This window comes from Eimeria necatrix, genomic scaffold (genome assembly GCF_000499385.1).
Source record: "Eimeria necatrix Houghton genomic scaffold, Enh_scaff74, whole genome shotgun sequence".
Taxonomy (NCBI): domain Eukaryota; phylum Apicomplexa; class Conoidasida; order Eucoccidiorida; family Eimeriidae; genus Eimeria; species Eimeria necatrix.
The window spans coordinates 1-19,074 of record NW_013654563.1 but is presented as its reverse complement, the minus strand read 5'-3'; the positions used below and the strand labels follow the sequence as shown (position 1 = coordinate 19,074).

The following is a 19,074-nucleotide window of genomic DNA, read 5'->3' as shown; positions in this document are numbered from 1 at the left end:
GACACTTTTTCCTTTTTGTAGCTAGCTTTCCTTTGCACTTTTCCTGACATGCCCACGCTTGCCCAGTTGTTGTAGTGATCGCGCTTATTGAAGCAGATTTGTATAGTTTACTGCGTTACTCGAACAAGTGCTGGCATTGTTCAAATAGAACTTTATCGCAACAAAAGCATATATTCTTGGGGTTTTAGTCTCCGTATTGAATATTTGAGGCACTGCCATTGCGGTACCATGTGGAATTGTCCTCCAACAATGGGACGAGAGAGACCACCAGACGGTAAGCTCTGCGACAGCAAGAAATCAAGCCAGAAACAGGACTGCCATTGGCCCCTGCAGATTATGAATTTGGGACTCAGGGCTTCGGTACGTGACTGAAGTGGAGCCATGTGAAGGCATGATACAGCTGCACGGGTTCATGGACACCCTAGGGCCACGTTGAGCTTTCAGGCTTTGTTTCCAGCAGGAAAGCAGTTGGTGCTAAACCAGAGACTAAAGGAGAGAAATAAAAAGAAATTGAAGGCAACGAAAGTAGAAGTTGTGAATAAAAAGAAAGACAGGCGAGGAAGAGGCGAAGAAAAGGAGACACAGGAGGAATATATATTTCATTACGCTGCTTCTTTGCAGTGTTCAACCCGTCTAAATAGCTGGCCACAACTGCAAAAATGCATACGAACAGATAAAACAAGGTACGTTTTTGTCGTGCCTAGGCATGCATTTACACATTAACACTCCATGGTCACGACTTCGCAACAGTGCAACGAACTCCAATTCTGCCGCACACCCAGCGATTCCTGGCGCTACAATTTGCGGAGGTCGCTAGACGTAGCAGAGCATTTTCAAGAGCTCTCATACTTTGCAAGCAAGTCCAAGAAAGCAACATGCCTCAGAAGCACGAAATTCTCCTCTTAGCTTAATTGCCGGGACCAAGCTAAGGAGAACGGCCGAAGCAGATAAGAAAGCCATTTAACTTTACTCACCGCCAATATTGATACTCTAAATAGGGAAAACAGGAACATACGAACACATACAATTTGACTCGAATGAGTCTTGTCTGGAGTGTTGGTTTTGTCCCTGGATGCCTTGTAGTAAATACATACCGTGCTAGTTAGAGGTGACTTACTGGAGCAAAGCGCGAGTAGTGTTTCTGCGAAGGGAACAGGAAAAACACCTTTGCGCTTTTTCCTTGCCATTATTTAGACAACGAAAAGAGACCTCTTCCTTTCGTACCGATGATGATGCTACCTTCTGACCTCGCGCCAGTGTGTGCACAGCAAATTGGTGTAGCTCACCAACTGCCTCGATGCTGCTGAGCGATCCATTTGCAAACTCGGAGAGCCCGCATTTTCCATACGTAGTCCAGATCAGATCGATTTAGTTGTCAGCCGCATATTTCAGAGACGCACTACGCCCAGCATAGGTTGCGAGCCTCGCTAGACTGCGAGGTCACCCTTCTGGATGCGAGTAGCTCCTGTCTCTTCAGACTTGCCTACTACAACCTGGGTCCGGCCACGTGCACAGGATTGGTTGAGCTCAAAACACGCAGAACAGTGTTTCCCGCGCATATGGATGGAAATTCGTAGTGCGGAAGAAGGCTGATACAGTCAAGCTCACACCAAGCATTATAGCCGCTTCCACTCATTTGTGCACGCCTGATCGAAGCCAATAACCCCAATGACAAATAGGCGCCTAGAAAATATCATATTTATCGGACTCTCGGTTGCGTAAATAGCGGAACTGGCCGCGCCTTACCGGACTGCTGTTCCTCGTAACCAATGCAGTCTGCCTCCCAGGTCCCCCGCAAGGGGGACCTGGGGATGGGGAGGGGGAGCGGGAAGGGGGTTGGGAAGTGTGGGCGCATCTCAGCTGTTACTGATATGGTGCCTGTCACCACTTTTACAGATACTTTTTGCTAATCCCCAAGGTCAATAGTGTCTCAAAATTCTGGAACAGGATGCTTTTAAAGGTAGAAAGACGAAAACACCGAAGCTCACCTCTCTCGTCCTTGATTTCCCTTGCTCCAAACCCATTATCTTCACGAAGCATAAGAGGCGTGCTTACTGAATGATTGCGTGAAAGAAGTATTCTAGCAGCATTGTGCTCGATCCACCGCTGAGTGCCTTTTGCTGTTCCCCTTACCTTATAAATTTCGTGGGAAAGGTTGTAACCGTTGACGCAGGTTTGAAGCTTGAACTGACACTGAAGGGCCTTCTAAGAGGTCTCGATAAAATGAAACTCTTCTTGGCCACCGTTCGTGCACTATTGGATACCGTTCATGCATCGTGGGCCGGTCACGCGTTTCGTCATTCTTATTCCTATCACCACAAATGCCCACTCTGGAAATTTAGCGTAAGCTTACGAACGTTTCTGCATAATCAAATACAAATATAGGAGAGCGCAGCAAGATACACCGAGCCGAGCATCTGCCTTTCACAAGCCACACGATGCCGGGTGTTTGAACGGAATATTCTGGGTCTCGTTCCGGCAACACGCTCGCCGCCCCGTAGTTACTTGTTGCATGCGCGACAGTTTGACCAGTACTATCGCTGGTGCTACAGCAAGTCCTTAAAGCCTCTATTCGTGTTTTTGCTGCTAGTCAAACACTAATTGCAGTGCTTGAGCTTTATTCCTGCAGAGTAGTCTACGTGTTGAGGAGCGGCCGCTAGAGTAGTGGGTTACAAGGCTGGCGGCAAGTGAGTGAACTATGATATTGGTGTAGCGATATACAACTACAGGCCTTATCTGAGGGACTGCAGCCTCCAGCCTCCTAACACCGGGGAGGAAAGTGCGAAGCCCGTGATTCACCTTGCTTGTTCTTGAGTACCTGCCCTCCGGAAAGTGACGTTCATGCTAAAGGTGTGCCTAATTCTTCCCAAACTTAACAAAGAGGCTGCACTCCCGTACCCTGTTGCAGCCTGGTAGCGAGATGTCCGGATGGCGCAGATTATTAACGCGGCGCATACAGAGGCCGCTGCCTACAACAGGAGAGCGGAAATTTAAGGAACCCGGCACCTCTTTACAAAGAGTTTCCGGCTTCTCTCTCGCCTACAAAAGTCGTATTTCAACTCGGGAAGAGTTTACTTGTTAGGGCTAGAGTCGTGATATGAAACCTGTGCAGTTCGTAATTCCCAATCCTCTCTAGCGCCTATACCATGACCGTCAACTTCGTCAGTGCTTAAAACCGCTAGTTCGAGGGATGCGCGTGAGATCGGTCTATATCAAATGCAGATAAAACGCGTAAATATGCTCTCAATGGCTGGCTTCTGATGGGACAAGGGCCCATGCAATGAGGGTCATGAACAACAGCCCATCTGGCTCAAGCTGGTGAGCAACTGTGCTTCTCAGCTGTTGCCGTGATCCCCGCAACAAATCTTCTCTCCCATTCGCTTGGTATGTGGGAGCCGCCCGCACTAAATACTCAGTTGTTGTGTTTTCTTGAGGCGGAGTTGGTTGGAATAGTGGGTCTCTGGAGTTGGAGGCAGCCGAAAATGGGTGTAAGCCTCGACAAGCAAAGTTAAATTTGGCTTTGTGATCTGTGCAGGCATTGGCCAAAGGCTCCTAATCCGTGGAAGGTTGTTCACAGCCACTGGACTTCATTCACGACAATCCACAAATATGGGAGTACAGCCGCTACATGGAACTCGCATGTTGCACGACACGCAAGGAAGTAAACAATACAAGGATTCCCAATTTCCCAGCATTGATTGCCTTCTCGGCTGTACTCTTCTCCCCATTTTCGCGCTCAATTAGCCAGAACACTATAGTGAACAAACAGCGGAAGGCAAGATGGAGTCAGTGGTCGGCCCGACCAAGCCAGCATATTTCTTATCGAAGTGAAAGGTTGGTTTAACTAAATAATCAGTACTGCAATAACTCGACATCCCTGAAGAAACCGTTCACTCACAGCCATCTAAACTGTCCAAATTGGCGGTGTATACGGAAGCCCGGGGGTGAAGTACAGGACTGCAAGCCATAATTGGAATCTGTTGGTACGAGTGAGTTGCATCGCTGGATATATGCCCATCTCGCGACCCTACCGCAATACCACATCTTACGCAACACCACCTCTGAGTACACTTACCACGCTGGGCGCATATAACGACGGAACACATTCACAGTGAATACAGATATCCAATACAACATTCTTGGGAGAAATGTTCCGAAGCTTCAGAGGGCAAGTTCGCAGCATATGTTTTACAAAGGCAATGACAACAACGAAATCATCCGCAGGTAAGCGGGACGACTAGCAGTGCGCCTGTGTGCAACCTCCTCCAAGCAGCCGAAATTGTCAGCTGCGCGCGAATCAACGTTCTTCTTTGTTTTCCTGCCTAAGATGGCAGCATTCAGGGAATCCTCACTGCCGTTGATGAAGAGCGAATGCAGTACGGCAGCGGGCGAGGACGGTGCCGCAAATGCTGTTCCTCGAGTAGATGCAACTTGCGTCTAATGCTCGGCTCTGCGCGAACAAATAACCTCAGTCAATCTTAACCTTACTCCAATGCGGGAAAATATGCTCATGCGTGCGTACAATTTCCCCGTCTGGAGGATCGCTACCATCAGAGCAAAGTGCTGGCTTCTGCGTCAGCTGCTGCCGCCGCTGCTGCCGCCATGGCCGCAGTAGCCACCACACCGGATGTCTCGGCTACCTAATCGCTTCAGCTTCCTTGCAGTTCATTGTTGTGCCATTTAGCGTCTTTGCTGCCGCACAGGGAGCAGCAGCAGCAGCCGACCCGATCCCTTGGGAGCCCACCAAGTGCTGCGCTTGCTTAGCAGCTACAGGAGCTGCCGCGGGGTTGCTCCCTGAGGCAACGTGCATGTATGGTCCGGCAGCCTGCTTGGTGTCGCAGCCGTACTTCTTGGAAGCGAGAGAGACTGTGGGAGAACGCAAATCACTCCAGCCGCTTCCAGGGGAGTCTGGGGACCGCAGGAGCGTTGGAGGCTGCCTGCCGGCATCAACAGGAACAAACGCATTCTTATTCTTCTGTGGTTGCCGAGTTCTGGCTGCGTTCAAGGGGGTTCACCTCTTCCCCTTCTGGCGAGTTTTTGCTGCGTCTTTCCCTAAGAAGCAGCGCCACGTGCGTGGCGTGCCTCATCCTGACGCGGTGCACCTTTTACGTGAAAGCGTCGATAGCATCGGTCATCTACGGCAGCGTGCTGCTGCTTCCGTTACCTTTACACTGCTTGTGGCGGGCCGTCTTGTAGAGGGGCCATCTGCTCGTTCCCTGCTGGACGCAGACCCGGCGCCCGACATTTCCGGCAGCCGGGCAGTTGAGGTAAACCGGCTGCCCGGTGGCCGTCGAAATTGAAGCAGGTAACTCCTGTTCGCCTGCCTATGTCGACGAGACTTACTGAGGGGACGTGGTGTTGCCACTTGCAGGAGTTCGCTAGTTCGGCACTGGCAGGGGGATACCAGCACCAGGGGGTGGCTTCGCGGGCTACTGTAGCTTTCCAGGAAATTTCAAAAATAGTTGTGGTGTTAGCTGACACGTTGGTACCGTATTGAAACTGAAATTGACATTGGGTGGCTGCCGAAGTCCAGGGGTCGGCTAACGGCGGGACTGTAGATGCGCCTCCGTATAAAGTCTCAATCACTTCAACACATTTTCTTTTTGGCCAGTTGCGTGTTGTTCATTTGTTCGTACTAGGATCTCCACAGTAAGGAACAAATCGCGCTATTTTTAAGGAGTGTGTATACTTGGGGTGTTACTCGTGAGTATTGCTGATGATGGACGTCCGTGTGGGGGGAAAGTATCGTTTGGGGAGGAAGATTGGGAGCGGATCCTTCGGCGACATCTACCTTGGTGAGGCGGATTTGTTTCTTCACTGTAGGCATCACATGGTTGCAATGAATCCTGCGCACCATATGTAATGTACGGAGGTTCAACGGCGGAAGTATGGGTAGTGTGGAACAGAATTCACATTATACGTGCGGGTTGTTGATGGTCCCGTAGGTACGAACATCTCCACAGGAGATGAAGTCGCTATCAAATTGGAAAGCGTGCGGTCTAGGCATCCACAACTAATCTATGAAAGCAAGCTGTACAAAATCCTCACAGGGGGAATCGGAATCCCAACTCTTTACTGGTATGGGATCGAGGGGGATTACAACGTTATGATTATTGAGCTTTTGGGCCCGTCTCTTGAGGACCTCTTCAGCATTTGCAACAGAAAGCTTTCTTTGAAGACCGTTCTGATGCTCGCTGACCAAATGGTGATCTTCTGACAGAGCCACTTTGAAGAATGTAGAAAAGAACAAAGCCTCTTGTTTTGTCCGCTCCATTAAGCCATGGAGCACGTGGTTGGCATTCTGTGTTCGCGTGCAGCTAAATCGTATTGAGTTCGTCCACAGCAGACATTTCATCCATCGAGACATCAAGCCTGACAATTTTTTGATCGGTAGGGGCAAAAAGATGTCCATTGTTTTTGCTATCGACTTTGGCCTCGCAAAGAAGTACAGAGATCCCAGAACACAGTCCCACATTCCTTATCGAGAAGGAAAGAACCTGACAGGTACGATAGCGTACGCAGCAGGCGCACGCTTATTCACCATAAAAATGCCTGATGCCACTTTCACTACCGATCTTCGACGTCCTGCCCACACGACATTGTGCTCGCAGGTACCGCGAGGTACGCCTCTGTGAACACCCACTTGGGAATAGAACAAAGCAGGCGCGATGATCTGGAAGCGCTCGGCTACGTCTTAATGTACTTCAACAGGGGTTCCTTACCCTGGCAAGGGTTAAAGGCCACTACGAAGAAAGATAAATATGACAAGATTATGGAGAAGAAGATGTCGACTCCTATTGAAGTCCTTTGCAAACAATTTCCATGTACGAGCAATATGGAGACTCCCGCTGACTATGTACCACGCAGGGTTGTGGTCTGTTTCGGGTTGTCACAGGAAATAAAAGCTGCATTGGTCAACGAAGATCAGCACACGTTTTGTTTTGTCTGCAGTTGAGTTTATCACGTATCTGAACTACTGCCGGTCTCTGCGATTCGAAGATCGCCCGGACTATTCTTATTTGAGACGGTTGTTCAAGGACCTTTTCTTCCGTGAGGGATACCAGTATGACTTTATCTTCGATTGGACATTTGTAAGCTTTTTTAAATCAACAGCTAAAGGCAGAGTGGAAATGCCGGCAGTGAAATCGGGTAACTGTTGGCGTGTGAGAACAGGATAAACCACAGGAAAGTAGAGCCCAGCGACATTTGATTGTCGCATGGGTGTCTTTTAGCGTATTGTTTGTACAAGGTATTTGCTAAAGGATTCTCACTGTGGCGCTGCACTGCACTTCGCAGTGTGCAACGTATTGGTGAGCGTGAAACAAGAAACCGTCACACCTTGTGGATGCGTTGCAGCTGCATGCTGAGAGAGAGCGCGAGCGTCAAAGACGATCGATGGTCAACCAAGGCGCAGAATCAGGGAACCAGTGGAGACGAGACGCGTCGGGCAGAGATCCACTTGGACGGTTGCCTCAGCTAGAACCGTAATCTCTTTACGGGCAGATTGCCGTACGGGTCTTCTGCTCATTCAGTGGCAGTGCCACCGCAGTGCTATCTGAGGCTGTGGCTTCAGGATGTGGTAGCCAGTTACCATGGTCACTTGCCCTCGCTAGGACAGCCTTCGCAGGGAAATGTCACAGTAGCCTGCATTGTGTGGTGTGAGAACTGCTAGCGCATTCCTGTAGTTGCTTTTACGAAGCAGGATACGCAACATGCATCACGCGGTGGTTCGAGCGCTCGCTACGCATCACAGGGCTGTGAGGCAAGTTAGTGTCTTTGGGGGACGAGTTGAGAGTGTCAGAATCGATAGTCTCAGGGCATGCAGGCGAAATGGAGGCTGCGCCAGTAGTGCCAGCCGGTGGCGAAGGCGTCAAATTTACTTTTTTTGTTGCTGGGGATATTGTTAGAGCAACAACTTGGGTCTAGATGCTACTGATAACCCTAAATGGTGAAGGGGAAGATGAGCAGAGCAGCATACATTGAGTGGTAATGGAAGCCGACCTGCAGGACCCGCCAGAAGGTCTTCGGAAGATGCCCGAGTAGTGCATTTCGATATTAATAAAGCTAGGAGGAGTGCCACTTACGGCTTTGCGTGTTAGTGGCATGTCAGCATCGGGACCGAGCTCGAATGGTCGCGGTGCTGTGCATGGCCCTGAAGGGTCTTTCTGGTTACTCTGCCAATGTAGCGAATGCCTTGTTCCTACCTACACCATGCCATGCACGAAGTGCTCCATTGCTTTTTTTGTAGTATAGTCATGTTGCTAAAGTCGACTGTTCCAGGGCAGGGACCGCGGTAGTCTACGTGTGAAACGGTGAGAACTGATATTCCGAATTTGCGGCTAAGTGGGGCTCGCCTCGTGAACTGGAGCACTTGTGAGGGGACACTACTCACGGTTTATGTTGGCAAAGCATTGTCACCGATGTCGCCACTTACTTGCAACGGGGTCCCATTTCGTTGGACATTGTGCTCCGAAGTCTCTGTTACACAGTTTGCACGGCCACTCAGCATGGCACCTTCTCGCCCATGACTCCCTCGCCAGCTCTCCCACGCTACAACAGATTGAGTAGTTTCATATTGGCAAGCGATATAAATGTACGCATAGGCCGTGAGCTCACACGTAGGCAGGAATGAAGAAGTCGTTTAAGCAGGGACCTGAGGAGAGTTATTAATCTTCGTAAGTACTCTTTAGAAGCCAGCTGCCCTGCCTTCATAGGAGGCGGTTGCTGCACAAGAAAGCAAACCATCCCCTTCAGTTGCACAGTAGGCGTTGTTGTACATTAGGTAAGAATAGCTCGGTGCGGAAAATGCGCGACGGCACCATACCTCTTGGGCGCCCCACAAGAGAGAAATTCTGCGGTGAACTGTGTCATGCTTCATGCGGAGGTTACGCTTTGCTGAACGTACGACGGGACACCTGGTTCCGCGGCAATTTTGTGCACTGTGTCGTTTAAACAACGCAAAGCATTTTCTTTCTTACAATTGAGAATAGTCTCTCTCGCAGATAGGCGATACGTCTTTCCGTAGCTGCTCTCCTTTTAGTTGCGTGCAGTTGCATTCAGGTCATCTAGTGCAGCCTGAAGTCTGCTCACTCTGGTATACTGGTTTTGGGACATTTTTCAAGCCTTCAATAAGCTGTCACGGAGGTCTGACAATGCCTTCGGGAACCCCAAGCACTGAGCGATCTTACTGCGCCAGCGATGTTGCTTTCAGCGGGAGCAGTTGCCTCTTCCTTGCTCATGGAATCAACACTGGAATTGATGATGGAAGCTGCAACGGCAATCTGAAATCGGTTTGTTATGCGGAAGCCATGCTGTTCTTTACCAGATGCCTTCCCCATTATCTCAAGGTCATCGTCCGAAAACTCCGTTGGAGCGGAAGGCTACAGGAAGTTTTCATCTCAGAGAATGGTTCGTTTTTGTGATCTGCTTACATCCCTACATTCCCCTGGTGCTCTCAGCGTGCAAGAGACAATTAGGAAAGCCAAGTACAGAGTTCTACACTCTAGCTTCTGCATGTTAAGAAAGTTACCCACTGGGAAGGAATGAAATGCCGAAACCCGTTGCACTCTCCTGGTGTACTGCGACAGTCGGAATCTAGATACACTGCTAGCATACAGGGGTAATCGCTCAAAAACTGCCACTACAAAACATTTGCACGCTATTTCGTGTTGCTTCTGGCCCATTGTCAACGTCAAGCGCTCAACCCTGCTTATATCGCCACAGGCGGAGCACAACTCCTAAGGGTTGGGTGTGCTATTCGTTTGTTGCTCACGCACGGCCTGCGTGGCAGTAAACTGACTGGTGCTGGCGAAGTTCACCAGAGGGAGTTGCATACAGATATGGAAGTGAATCGTACTTGCTACATGTGACGCTCACGACCTCGCAGTCTAGTTGATAGCAACAACAGCGCACCAGCCTTCCAGCTGTAACTCCAACTATACTTATTACGGCACGGGACACCTAACTTACGGAACTAATCATTCACAAAAAGGCTTTGCTTGGCGCTGTGGTGTTGCGTCGTCTATAATTCCAGTTATGCCATCAATGATTCCAGCCATGTCCGTTGGTATGTTGCGGTTCTGCTGGACAAGCAAATGTGCCCGCGGTTCTTTCAGAGGCTTCAGCAAAGTTGATGGAAGTACCAGTAATCAGAATTCGCTGTATTCTGAATGCTTGATTTTGTGTGTGCTTTGTTGCGGTTGAAGAGCGCATGCTGTTGATCCCTTCCACTGAAGAGCTCCGTTGCTCCGGGAAATATTTGCCGTTTGACTGGATACGCTTCTCGTGCTGAGGTTCACTGTTGTCTCTATTCACTTTACCTTCACCTGTGACACCATGATGGTCTCTTCGGAACCATCGTGTCACACACAGATGAACTGAGCTCTGCCATCAACAAGGAAAGGATCCTCAGAGCTGCAAAAACGTGCAGTCCATGTTTGGTCGATGATGCTGAGAATTATGTGCTCTATAGAAGGCCCCCGTGAGGCTGGCTTCCATAACTCAACAAGTAGCCAGACGTTCTCCGCTGGGACGGCTGTTCTTGCAAATATATTGAAAGGGGCAGTGCAACGTCTTCTTTATACACCTGTTTCGAATAAAGCTGTGAAACACCGAATTATTGTCTTCGGTCATCTGGGCTGGGGACATCTCCGAGCGCTCATAACTGCTGTGTGGTATCTCTGGGGGTTCCCAGATGTAAGCTGCTTGGTCTGATTGGAAGTATCATTTTCGTTAGCTGGCATCTTACTGTTGTAAAACCTTTGTTCATGTGTGATTAAGTGTTGTCTCTTGGACGTTCTCTAATGGCCATGCCTCAGCATACCGCCACACGAAAGAAGAGTTCAATATGCAGCATTGCGCGTTCCAGAGAATTGGGAAGTTCTTAATTTGCAGCATTTACATATTTCAATTTACACGTACTATATTGGACGTGCTCAAGTCTTTATGAATAAAGGAAGTAGTGCTCCATCGACGGCAACCTGAATTCTGAACTCCAACCGGGGATTCATCCTTGTGATAAGCTGCGTTGGGTGCTGCATTAAACATTTACGACTCCAGCTCTTCTCAGATACGGTTGACTTCCGTAAAAGAGCGCTTGCGCCGCAGCTGGAGCAGTGCACTCTGGTGGCTCCAGATATGCATGTACAATAGCGTGTCAGTGGTGAGCCGTGCAGAGCCTTGTTGGTTTTAGTCAGGTTAATCACCACATTGTGTACAAGACGTTGCCCGTAGGGTCTCTTAACACTTGAGAGTCACCAAAGCACAGAATGCTTCTGGCTGCCTGTTTACCTGAGTGCGGCAGTTTGAGGAGTTGCTTCGGCCGGCAGATCAGAAAAGCCAGCCGAAAGCTGCTCTTTGGGACTATTGTAGTGTGTGACATGCTAACGACCTATAAATGCTGTACCACTTTTCCTCTGATCCACCAGCACCCACTGCCAAGCCTACCAATTAGATACATTGGGTCCCTCCGTGGAGTGTTTCTTGCATTGCCATACTTCTCAGCTCCTTTTCCCCCTTCCATGGAATCAGAGTAGACGTAGTGGCACATAGAACTACGACTTTGCACAAATCTAGTGGCGAACGGCGACAAGCGTGCGTTTTTCCTCGATCTTTGAGGTATAGATCCCAGTGGGTTTGGGATGCAAAACCCTTTCGCCGTGTGTCGCGGGTTCACTATGGATGGTCGGTGTTTCTAGATATTCGCCCTCATTCTTCGTACTGCTTATGCGCTGGACTACTTTAGGTCGGGACTACTTTAGGTCGGCACTCAGTCAATGCTTGCAAGCCTAGTCATTCTCGCAAACATTGAAGGCGTTACCGGGACTGCCGTTCCTAGGTAGACTCTCAATTAGTTGCCTAACCCCACAAATTTATCTGCTAAGTCTACCAAATAGCGTTTGAGGAAAAAGCACATCTTGGTTTTCCGTAGTACTACCCCCCAAAATGGTCCCATAGTGCCCAACACGCTCACTCCCTGTGCGCACAAGATTTTGTCAAGCTTTCACGCATAGCATTTATGTCCAGACATAATGAACCCCAGACCCCTGAAAATCTTTCCAGCAAAAGGAAGCGTCCATTGATTGCAGTAATAGACAGGATCGCAATTGTTCGCAAAACCATAACTCTGGGTGCCTCATAACCTATCCTTTAAGCCTGAACAACTCGGTGGAATACGAAGAAGTGTACACAAGTTTCCGTGGTGCAGCTGGCAAGTTGGTGCCTTCAACAAAGAGCTAGAGTATGCCCTTGGTGATTCCTCTCTCTTAAAACATAAACCTGTACTGAAAAGCTTTGTCGCTCCACTTATGGCGGAGCACTCGCTGTTAGTATACAGTCACACATGAAAATACCAACATTCACATGATTTTACGACACACCATGAAGTTGATGTCGCAGCAAAACCCGAAAATCGCACCGTATGTATCAGTGATACTCTAGGTCGAATCATACACACTGTGTATTAAGCACTCAAAATTTATATTTACTCCGCAGCTATGTCAGGCTCCAAAAGCTGTCAGTGCTCCCTAAATTGCTAATGTAGTGCACGCTTATCCACAGAGCTCACTGCAGCAGATAAGCCAGCTCTCCTCTGTTTGGTTCACAACTGGTAAGCTGTAATGGGTCCAGAAGAGAAGGGGAGAGTCGCACGCAGCTACTGGAGACTTGATTCACAGGGTTGCGCCTATCGGTCGCTAACATCTTATCACAAAACGGACGCCTTGGTTGTATATGGTGCACCAACTACGTTCTTCACGAAAGTGTTGACCTCCCTTACTGTAGTGCAGCTTCATATTCAACCGATTTCTTTTCTCGGCACATCAGCAAAGCTGATTGCAAGTGAAGCTGATGAAAACGCTAGATAAGAATTCATAAAGATCTCTAACTTTTCGGTGGATGGTCTTCCTATTCCTACCAGCCACAGCAAGCACACTGCTGCTCCAAAAGACAAATACAGTTTTCTTTTCAGAGTCCTTGGTTCGGCGAGGGTCTCAATAAACACTGCTATGCTAAACGGGGATTAAGAATATGCTTCTCGAATAACTTTAAAGAACTGAAATAAACACACTGCTGTCCTAAACGAGGATTAACAATATGCGTCCTGAATAACTTTAAAGAACTACAGACGTCAGAGCCACCTCATCCCTCTAAAGAAGAGGCAATGAGGGCAGGACCTTGTTCTATATTCTTCTTGCATCAGCACTGCTCAAATCTTCATGTTTTGCTGGCAAATTTATCACTATTTTTAGTTGTTTTATGCATTTGATAGCAATATGTGTTGGCTGGTTCAAAAATATACGGTACGGCTACTGGAATCCCGGTCGGCCGGGCGGTTTGCTGGTGCTCGATGGGCATTAACAAGGCGACACTGAATGTGTCCCTTCAAATACTCCTGAGGAGAAACAGAACAGGTATTTTTCGAAAAAGCATTTCATGGTGTGAGAGGTTTATGCGAAAAACACGGGTAGTAATCCCACCTTCAATAAAACTGTGGTCACTGGACAGATCGAAGAGTCACCTTCTGCTATGCTTTATCAGTAGCGCGACAGAACTCCCGACTGTCATTTCTTGACGTGGTTTCGCATTGAGTTATGCTATCATTAAGGGCAATTCCTGTACATAGACAGTGCCTAAAGCGACAAAAAGTGATTTGGTAAACTGGCTGTATCATAGTGGCCGGACTCCCATCCAGAGTGCAAACACCACCAAGGCGTCCTTGGAGAGCACCGGTGAACAAGACTCACAGCTGCCGAATTATCAGTAACTTGAGAAGAACGTGAAAAGGCTGCATTTTCACTCAGGATCTGTGAGTGGGGGTTGAACGAAGTGCTCCCTTGCTCACCTTCCTTTCACACTTCGTGTTCAACCCCAGCTGGTACAGACACTACTTCGTCCTGCTAATTGTTATCCGAAATGCCGTTCACAAGCAGAATTGGCTTTTAAAGTTCACAGCACTACAAGATGGCCATATCGTTCAACCACAGTCACACCTGTCATAGACTAACTTGGCCGGTGAGCGGCGGCGTCATGAAGAGCAATTCCGCTGTGCTTTCCACTGGGTTCTCCTGGAATATTTTTTCAGGTGGAAATGGCTTATTTTCAGCAGGGGCAAAGAGCGCAACCGATTTGGGGGGTCAATGACGCGGACAGCCTCAGGCGTTCCCGTAGAAAATCGCAGGAACATATCAATCAATCGGATCCCCATGCCCCACGCAAATCCACTGACAGACGAAATTCCACTACAGAACACTCTACACTTTCGCTCTCTGCTTCAGGATCCATTGGCAGGGGAACGGCAAAGTGGCAGCAATTGGATCACTTAGACTTTTATGCCTCGCTCAAATCCACAGACAGACGAAATTCTACTACAGAGCATTCTCTACTTTCGCGCTCCGCTTCAAGATCAATTCACAGTGAAACAGCAAAGTCCGAGCTTTCAAATTTGGGACACAACGCGCACAACTCGTCCAAGCAGCCGAGTGTAGGCCAAGCCCGTCGTATTTGGCTTGAGCTGCCCGCATGGAAGTTAGAGTTTGAATCTCTGACACCGATTCAGCAGCAAGTTATGGAGTACGTAGCATCAACCAGCGAAGCTCAAAGTGCTGCTGCAAAGACACGACTTAAGAAGGCTTGGGGGCTCTTTAATGTTCCAGAGGAAGACTTTTCAGCCATAGAGCTGTACCTTGCAAAAAAGGTGCCTCTGACAATTAGAATCGACATCCAAGGACTGCTGCCTCACCTGATGAGTGATCCGTTCTACAGGTAAAGTATAGCGGACGGCACTTCGTGCTTTTCTCATCTGTGGCCCTACGTTCTTCCAGCCAAGCCACTGCTGTAGCCGCCTGACTGCTTTCGCTCACCTTGCTGTTCAGTTGGACGCTTCGTTCTGCCCACAGAACATGCTTTGAGACAAATGTAAAAGGCTCCGCATACTTGGATGCTCGGCGGGAATTCGAAGCGGTTCTTTTCAACAGCCTGTACGAGCACCCTTCAGTTCAACCGAAGGACAGGCCCAAGTAGGTCCAAAACAAAGAGTCTTATGGATCAATCACATAGATTAGCCTGGGTGATAAGTTGAAACGTTGCATGTGGGCGCTCCAGGTACGGTGTTCTGAACATGGTGTGTCATCCCTTCTCGGATTCCCGAGTTTCTATGTTCGGCAGCGCCTACCTCCTTCTTAAAGATTCACTGCGGTGAGCACTGCCCTGTTTCAGCCACTGCGTTTCCAGACAATGCCGACGAAATTCTTAGAAAGAAAAGCTTCAGACAAAACGACGCGCTGATTGGTGCACATCGGCATCATCTTATGTGACTGCCACGTCTACCCCCGTGAAAAAAAATCACGAGGCAGAAGCACGGGCAGCTCATCATTTGTGGATATGTTATGAAAAGCAGCGCTCGAACGACTGTGGCTACTAGCAAGGAGAACCTCGGTTTCAACATTCGTCGTGTTGGCACACTCGACAATATGTGGCACATTATTGAGACTCTATCCACCCATGAAGTGACAAGGATTCACGTAAGCGAACCACACGCGTAACTAAGTCCTGAAGTGAATCATTATCACTGACTCACTGCGCCGAGAAAATTTTATCTTTTTAGGCTAGGAAGTAAACTAGTGCGTGCAATATCACACCGACTCCGCAGAAATGCCAATTGTCGAATGTTTATTTTCCGTACAGGCTGTAGCGACAGGAAGAAGAGCAAAAGCAACTGTAACCCCGGATTTGAAGTATTCTGAGATACAAGTACACGGCATGGTTGACATGAGGTGCGTTCCACCAGAATTTTGGAAGGTATTCAACGTTTTTCAGCTAACTTTTTTATTTTGTTTGTTGCTTTATACTTCAGAAAAGATGTTGCTGCCATTGTCGTCCAACGACAGGATCTGCAGTGCACGATGAGGAGAAGCTTGATAGAAGACCTGAGTAAATTGTATCTCTTGCCTGTGTTGACTTGCGAAGAGCTAGATGAGAGTCTTGGTGACCGTAGGTGGTCCACAGTCGTAAATCAGAGAGCAAATGCGCTTCTCCAAAAGACTATGGCCATGCAAGGTGCCACTTTCAGCAGCGCTTCTGTGTGGTGAGAGGCCCTCAACATTTGTACACTGGCAGGAGTCAGGAAAGACTCATGCCTAAATTCGTTATCAACTCACCTGTACAGGCTTGTACCACTGCAGCATGTAATTGCTTGACTGGGCGAAGTTCTTTTCCCGAAAAAAGTAACGACTTAATGTTGTTTAGAGGCAGTTAACACAAACCCAAAACGGTCATCCTAGCAGTCGAATTGATTCCCCAAGCAGATAACAAAACCGCAGCGGAGCACTTTAAACAACAAATAGAGTTGGTCGGCAGCAACTCTCCACAGGCTGAGTAGTTCTGCTGTTGCTGCTGCTCGCCGCATGCTCTATCCTGGACAGAAAGGATTACCTGGGAAAAAGTGAACTCCCTTGCTCGAATACAATTCCTTAGGTAGAAGAATTCTGCTGTTTAGTGACCGCAGAAGCTCAGGCAGCCTTCTGAGCACCCCGGAGAGCAGAAGCGCATTCGACGTTCCATGAATGTTTTATGAAGGCTATTTTCTAAGGTGTGCCCACAATATTCTTTCTAGGGGAATATGGGCAAGCCTTCAGAAATTTCGAGTAACCAGCCGATTGGGGACCCATGCACAGAGGGCGGATGGAGATGGGGTCGGCACTTCAGAAATCAACAAAAATCCGTAGAACCTCTGTGCAAAAGCCTCGCTTCTTTGAATGAGGCCACATGCAAGTAAACAAGCTATGTATATGAACGGATGGAATATCAGAGCTTGCACTTTGCTGTGTGCAGTGCGATAAAGTAGCTCGACGGTCCTGTGCGGCCCAGGATTCACATTTGGAATCATGACTCCCACTTAAGCGCTTCGCTAAAAGGTTTGGACCACGTGGCTTAGGTGAAAGGATAACGTTTCAACGATGTTCTTTGTCCATATTTGCTGCGGGACCAGGGAAACGATGCTAACCGCGTGTTGCTCAGTTCCGCGAAGACCACCGGACCTAGAACCATCACTGCTCTTTGTTCCTACTTGTGCATAGATTGCGGCGAAAAGCACGCTCAGTTACTTGGAGACACTATAGTCGCATTATGTACACTAAATACCCCATCTATTCCAGAACTTCCGAATTCTGCATGTAGGTGACCCGCGCCAGCTACGCCTGTGCTGGCTCTTCCTACTTCTTGCTGTACCATTTCCAGCGTCTTGTGGGCAAACATTGTAACTCTTTTGACATTGTTGGCCATTCAAGAGTCTTCGAATTCACCGTTTCATTGTCACGAGCTGCTCAGTGGCAACGCCACATGCACCGGCTCGGGAATTGAACATTTCCTCATGATGGAACAGCCAACAAGAAAGCGTCTTCTGGGGTCAAGAAAATATTCTCTCCCAGGAACACGACCCCTGACCTTCGAGGAATATGAATGTCTTGCCACCACGCACCCATATGCCATCAAACAGCTCCAGAGAAGGAGGGCAACTGCACTACCGTGCGTGACTGCAAGAACATCTGAAGAAGGCTTCTACACACGATCGCAGTTGGACAAACACTCGAATGTAAGGTCGAGGAAAGAAGTAAACAACTTTTTTTCGGGAGCAGGGGGACTTTCGGATGCCGTCTCCGTGCTGCAAAGGAAAACTGAGCTTGACTACAGTTTTGCAATCAGTGAAGACCAAGCTAAAGACTTCAGAAAAGTTCACTCACGAAAGAATCGCCTCCTGTGTGCTACACAGTCATGCATGAACCCTCAGTACGCTGCCGAAGATCATCAGCTACGCAGTGTAAGCAGGATTATGGTTGGCCCGAGAGGAGAAAGAAGACTGATTCCAGAAGCGGCAGCCTCGAAATTCCCAGAGTTACGAAGTACGGAACATATACGCGACGAAGCAGACTGCCTTCAAGACAATAGGCATGAAAGTGGACGCACAACTCACGTGAGTGTTCAAAAAGCTGCCACAGCAGCATGGAATTGTGAAGGGGACGGCATTAGGCACTCGTCTCAAGTATCGCTTGCTTTCTCGACAAGTAATGAATACCATCAAAATAGAATTTCCTCAAAGGATCGCCTGCCCGAACTCTGCAACGTAGCAGAGCCATGTCTCGTAGACCGCCTAGCTGAAGCATCGGACCGAGCTATGGTTCAGTCGCTAGTGTCAGGTACAGGCACGCCCAAGAAGAGTGATAACTATATCTCCGAAGAATTACCAAGTCTCCAGGAATCTGAAGAACACATGACACGTCAAATCTTGCAAAGTGCACTGGACAAACGAGATAAAGAAATGACAAGCATCATTGGGAAGGAGTCTTCAAAGTGCAGCGAATCGAATGCTAGTGAAGGCATGCGAAGCACAAAGCAACAGCTCGCTGGACAAAGTGCATTATATTCATTCTCTGATGTGACTGTCACAGAAGAACACGAATTCTTGGCTTCGCAGGCACGAAGCTGCTTGCCAGAGCTGTCAAACGCACAGAATGTTATTGCCTTGAGCAACAGAGACACTTGTAGTGCTATTTCGATGAACGACACGAATCACGCGCATACATCAAGCACTTATTTTTGCAGCAGCACAACAAACACTAGGCACAGAGGATTAAATAGTATTCCTAACATTTCCGGGGCAATCACAGAAAGAAACCAAGGCGAAATTGACGCAGACCTCCGGCAACGTGACGCGACGAAGCATCAAGGTGATATGGAAGTTTTCCACGGCAGTACAAGTCACCGTAGTGTGCGTCACGGAGGGAGGGAAAGCAGCAAAAGCTCTGAGAGCAACGCGCGTGTGGCTGCAGCCGGTGCTGAGCAGAGTGGGGGGCATGGAAGGGATGATGGGCGTCACTCCGGGTCAGTGGCACGCCGGAGTTCAGAGCGAAATCGCGTTCCGCCACAGCCCGTCATTCCAGGAGACGGAGGCAGTATGCGCAGCAGTGGAAGTGGATCTCTGGGCAAGACTCAAGACACAGGACGCGGAGAAGGTGGCTTGACAATGACTAGGTCTCTGGAAAGGAGATATGCGAGAGACGAACGCGGCTTAAGCAAGACGTC

The 19,074-nt window shown here is 48.7% G+C and overlaps 3 protein-coding genes across 3 annotated transcripts; all 3 read left to right on the top strand.

Annotated features, from left to right (window-relative positions):
* Positions 1-4,199: 4,199 nt before the first annotated feature.
* ENH_00074070 (hypothetical protein) lies at positions 4,200-5,497 on the top strand (the record flags this gene model as incomplete). The annotated part of the gene is made up of 4 exons (XM_013582769.1): positions 4,200-4,224; positions 4,328-4,376; positions 4,613-5,267; positions 5,372-5,497. 4 exons carry the CDS (start codon positions 4,200-4,202, stop codon positions 5,495-5,497), a joined length of 855 nt encoding a protein of 284 aa, XP_013438223.1.
* Positions 5,498-5,716: 219 nt separating this feature from the next.
* ENH_00074060 (Casein kinase one (CK1) TgCK1a, putative) lies at positions 5,717-7,367 on the top strand (the record flags this gene model as incomplete). The annotated part of the gene is made up of 6 exons (XM_013582768.1): positions 5,717-5,795; positions 5,946-6,205; positions 6,318-6,504; positions 6,612-6,824; positions 6,952-7,091; positions 7,263-7,367. The coding sequence occupies 6 exons, from the start codon at positions 5,717-5,719 to the stop codon at positions 7,365-7,367; spliced, it is 984 nt and encodes a 327-aa protein (XP_013438222.1).
* Positions 7,368-14,563: 7,196 nt separating this feature from the next.
* On the top strand, positions 14,564-19,013 carry ENH_00074050 (hypothetical protein, conserved; the record flags this gene model as incomplete). The annotated part of the gene is made up of 6 exons (XM_013582767.1): positions 14,564-14,760; positions 15,100-15,192; positions 15,395-15,518; positions 15,682-15,770; positions 15,851-16,004; positions 18,660-19,013. The coding sequence occupies 6 exons, from the start codon at positions 14,564-14,566 to the stop codon at positions 19,011-19,013; spliced, it is 1,011 nt and encodes a 336-aa protein (XP_013438221.1).
* Between the last annotated feature and the right edge of the window lie 61 nt (positions 19,014-19,074).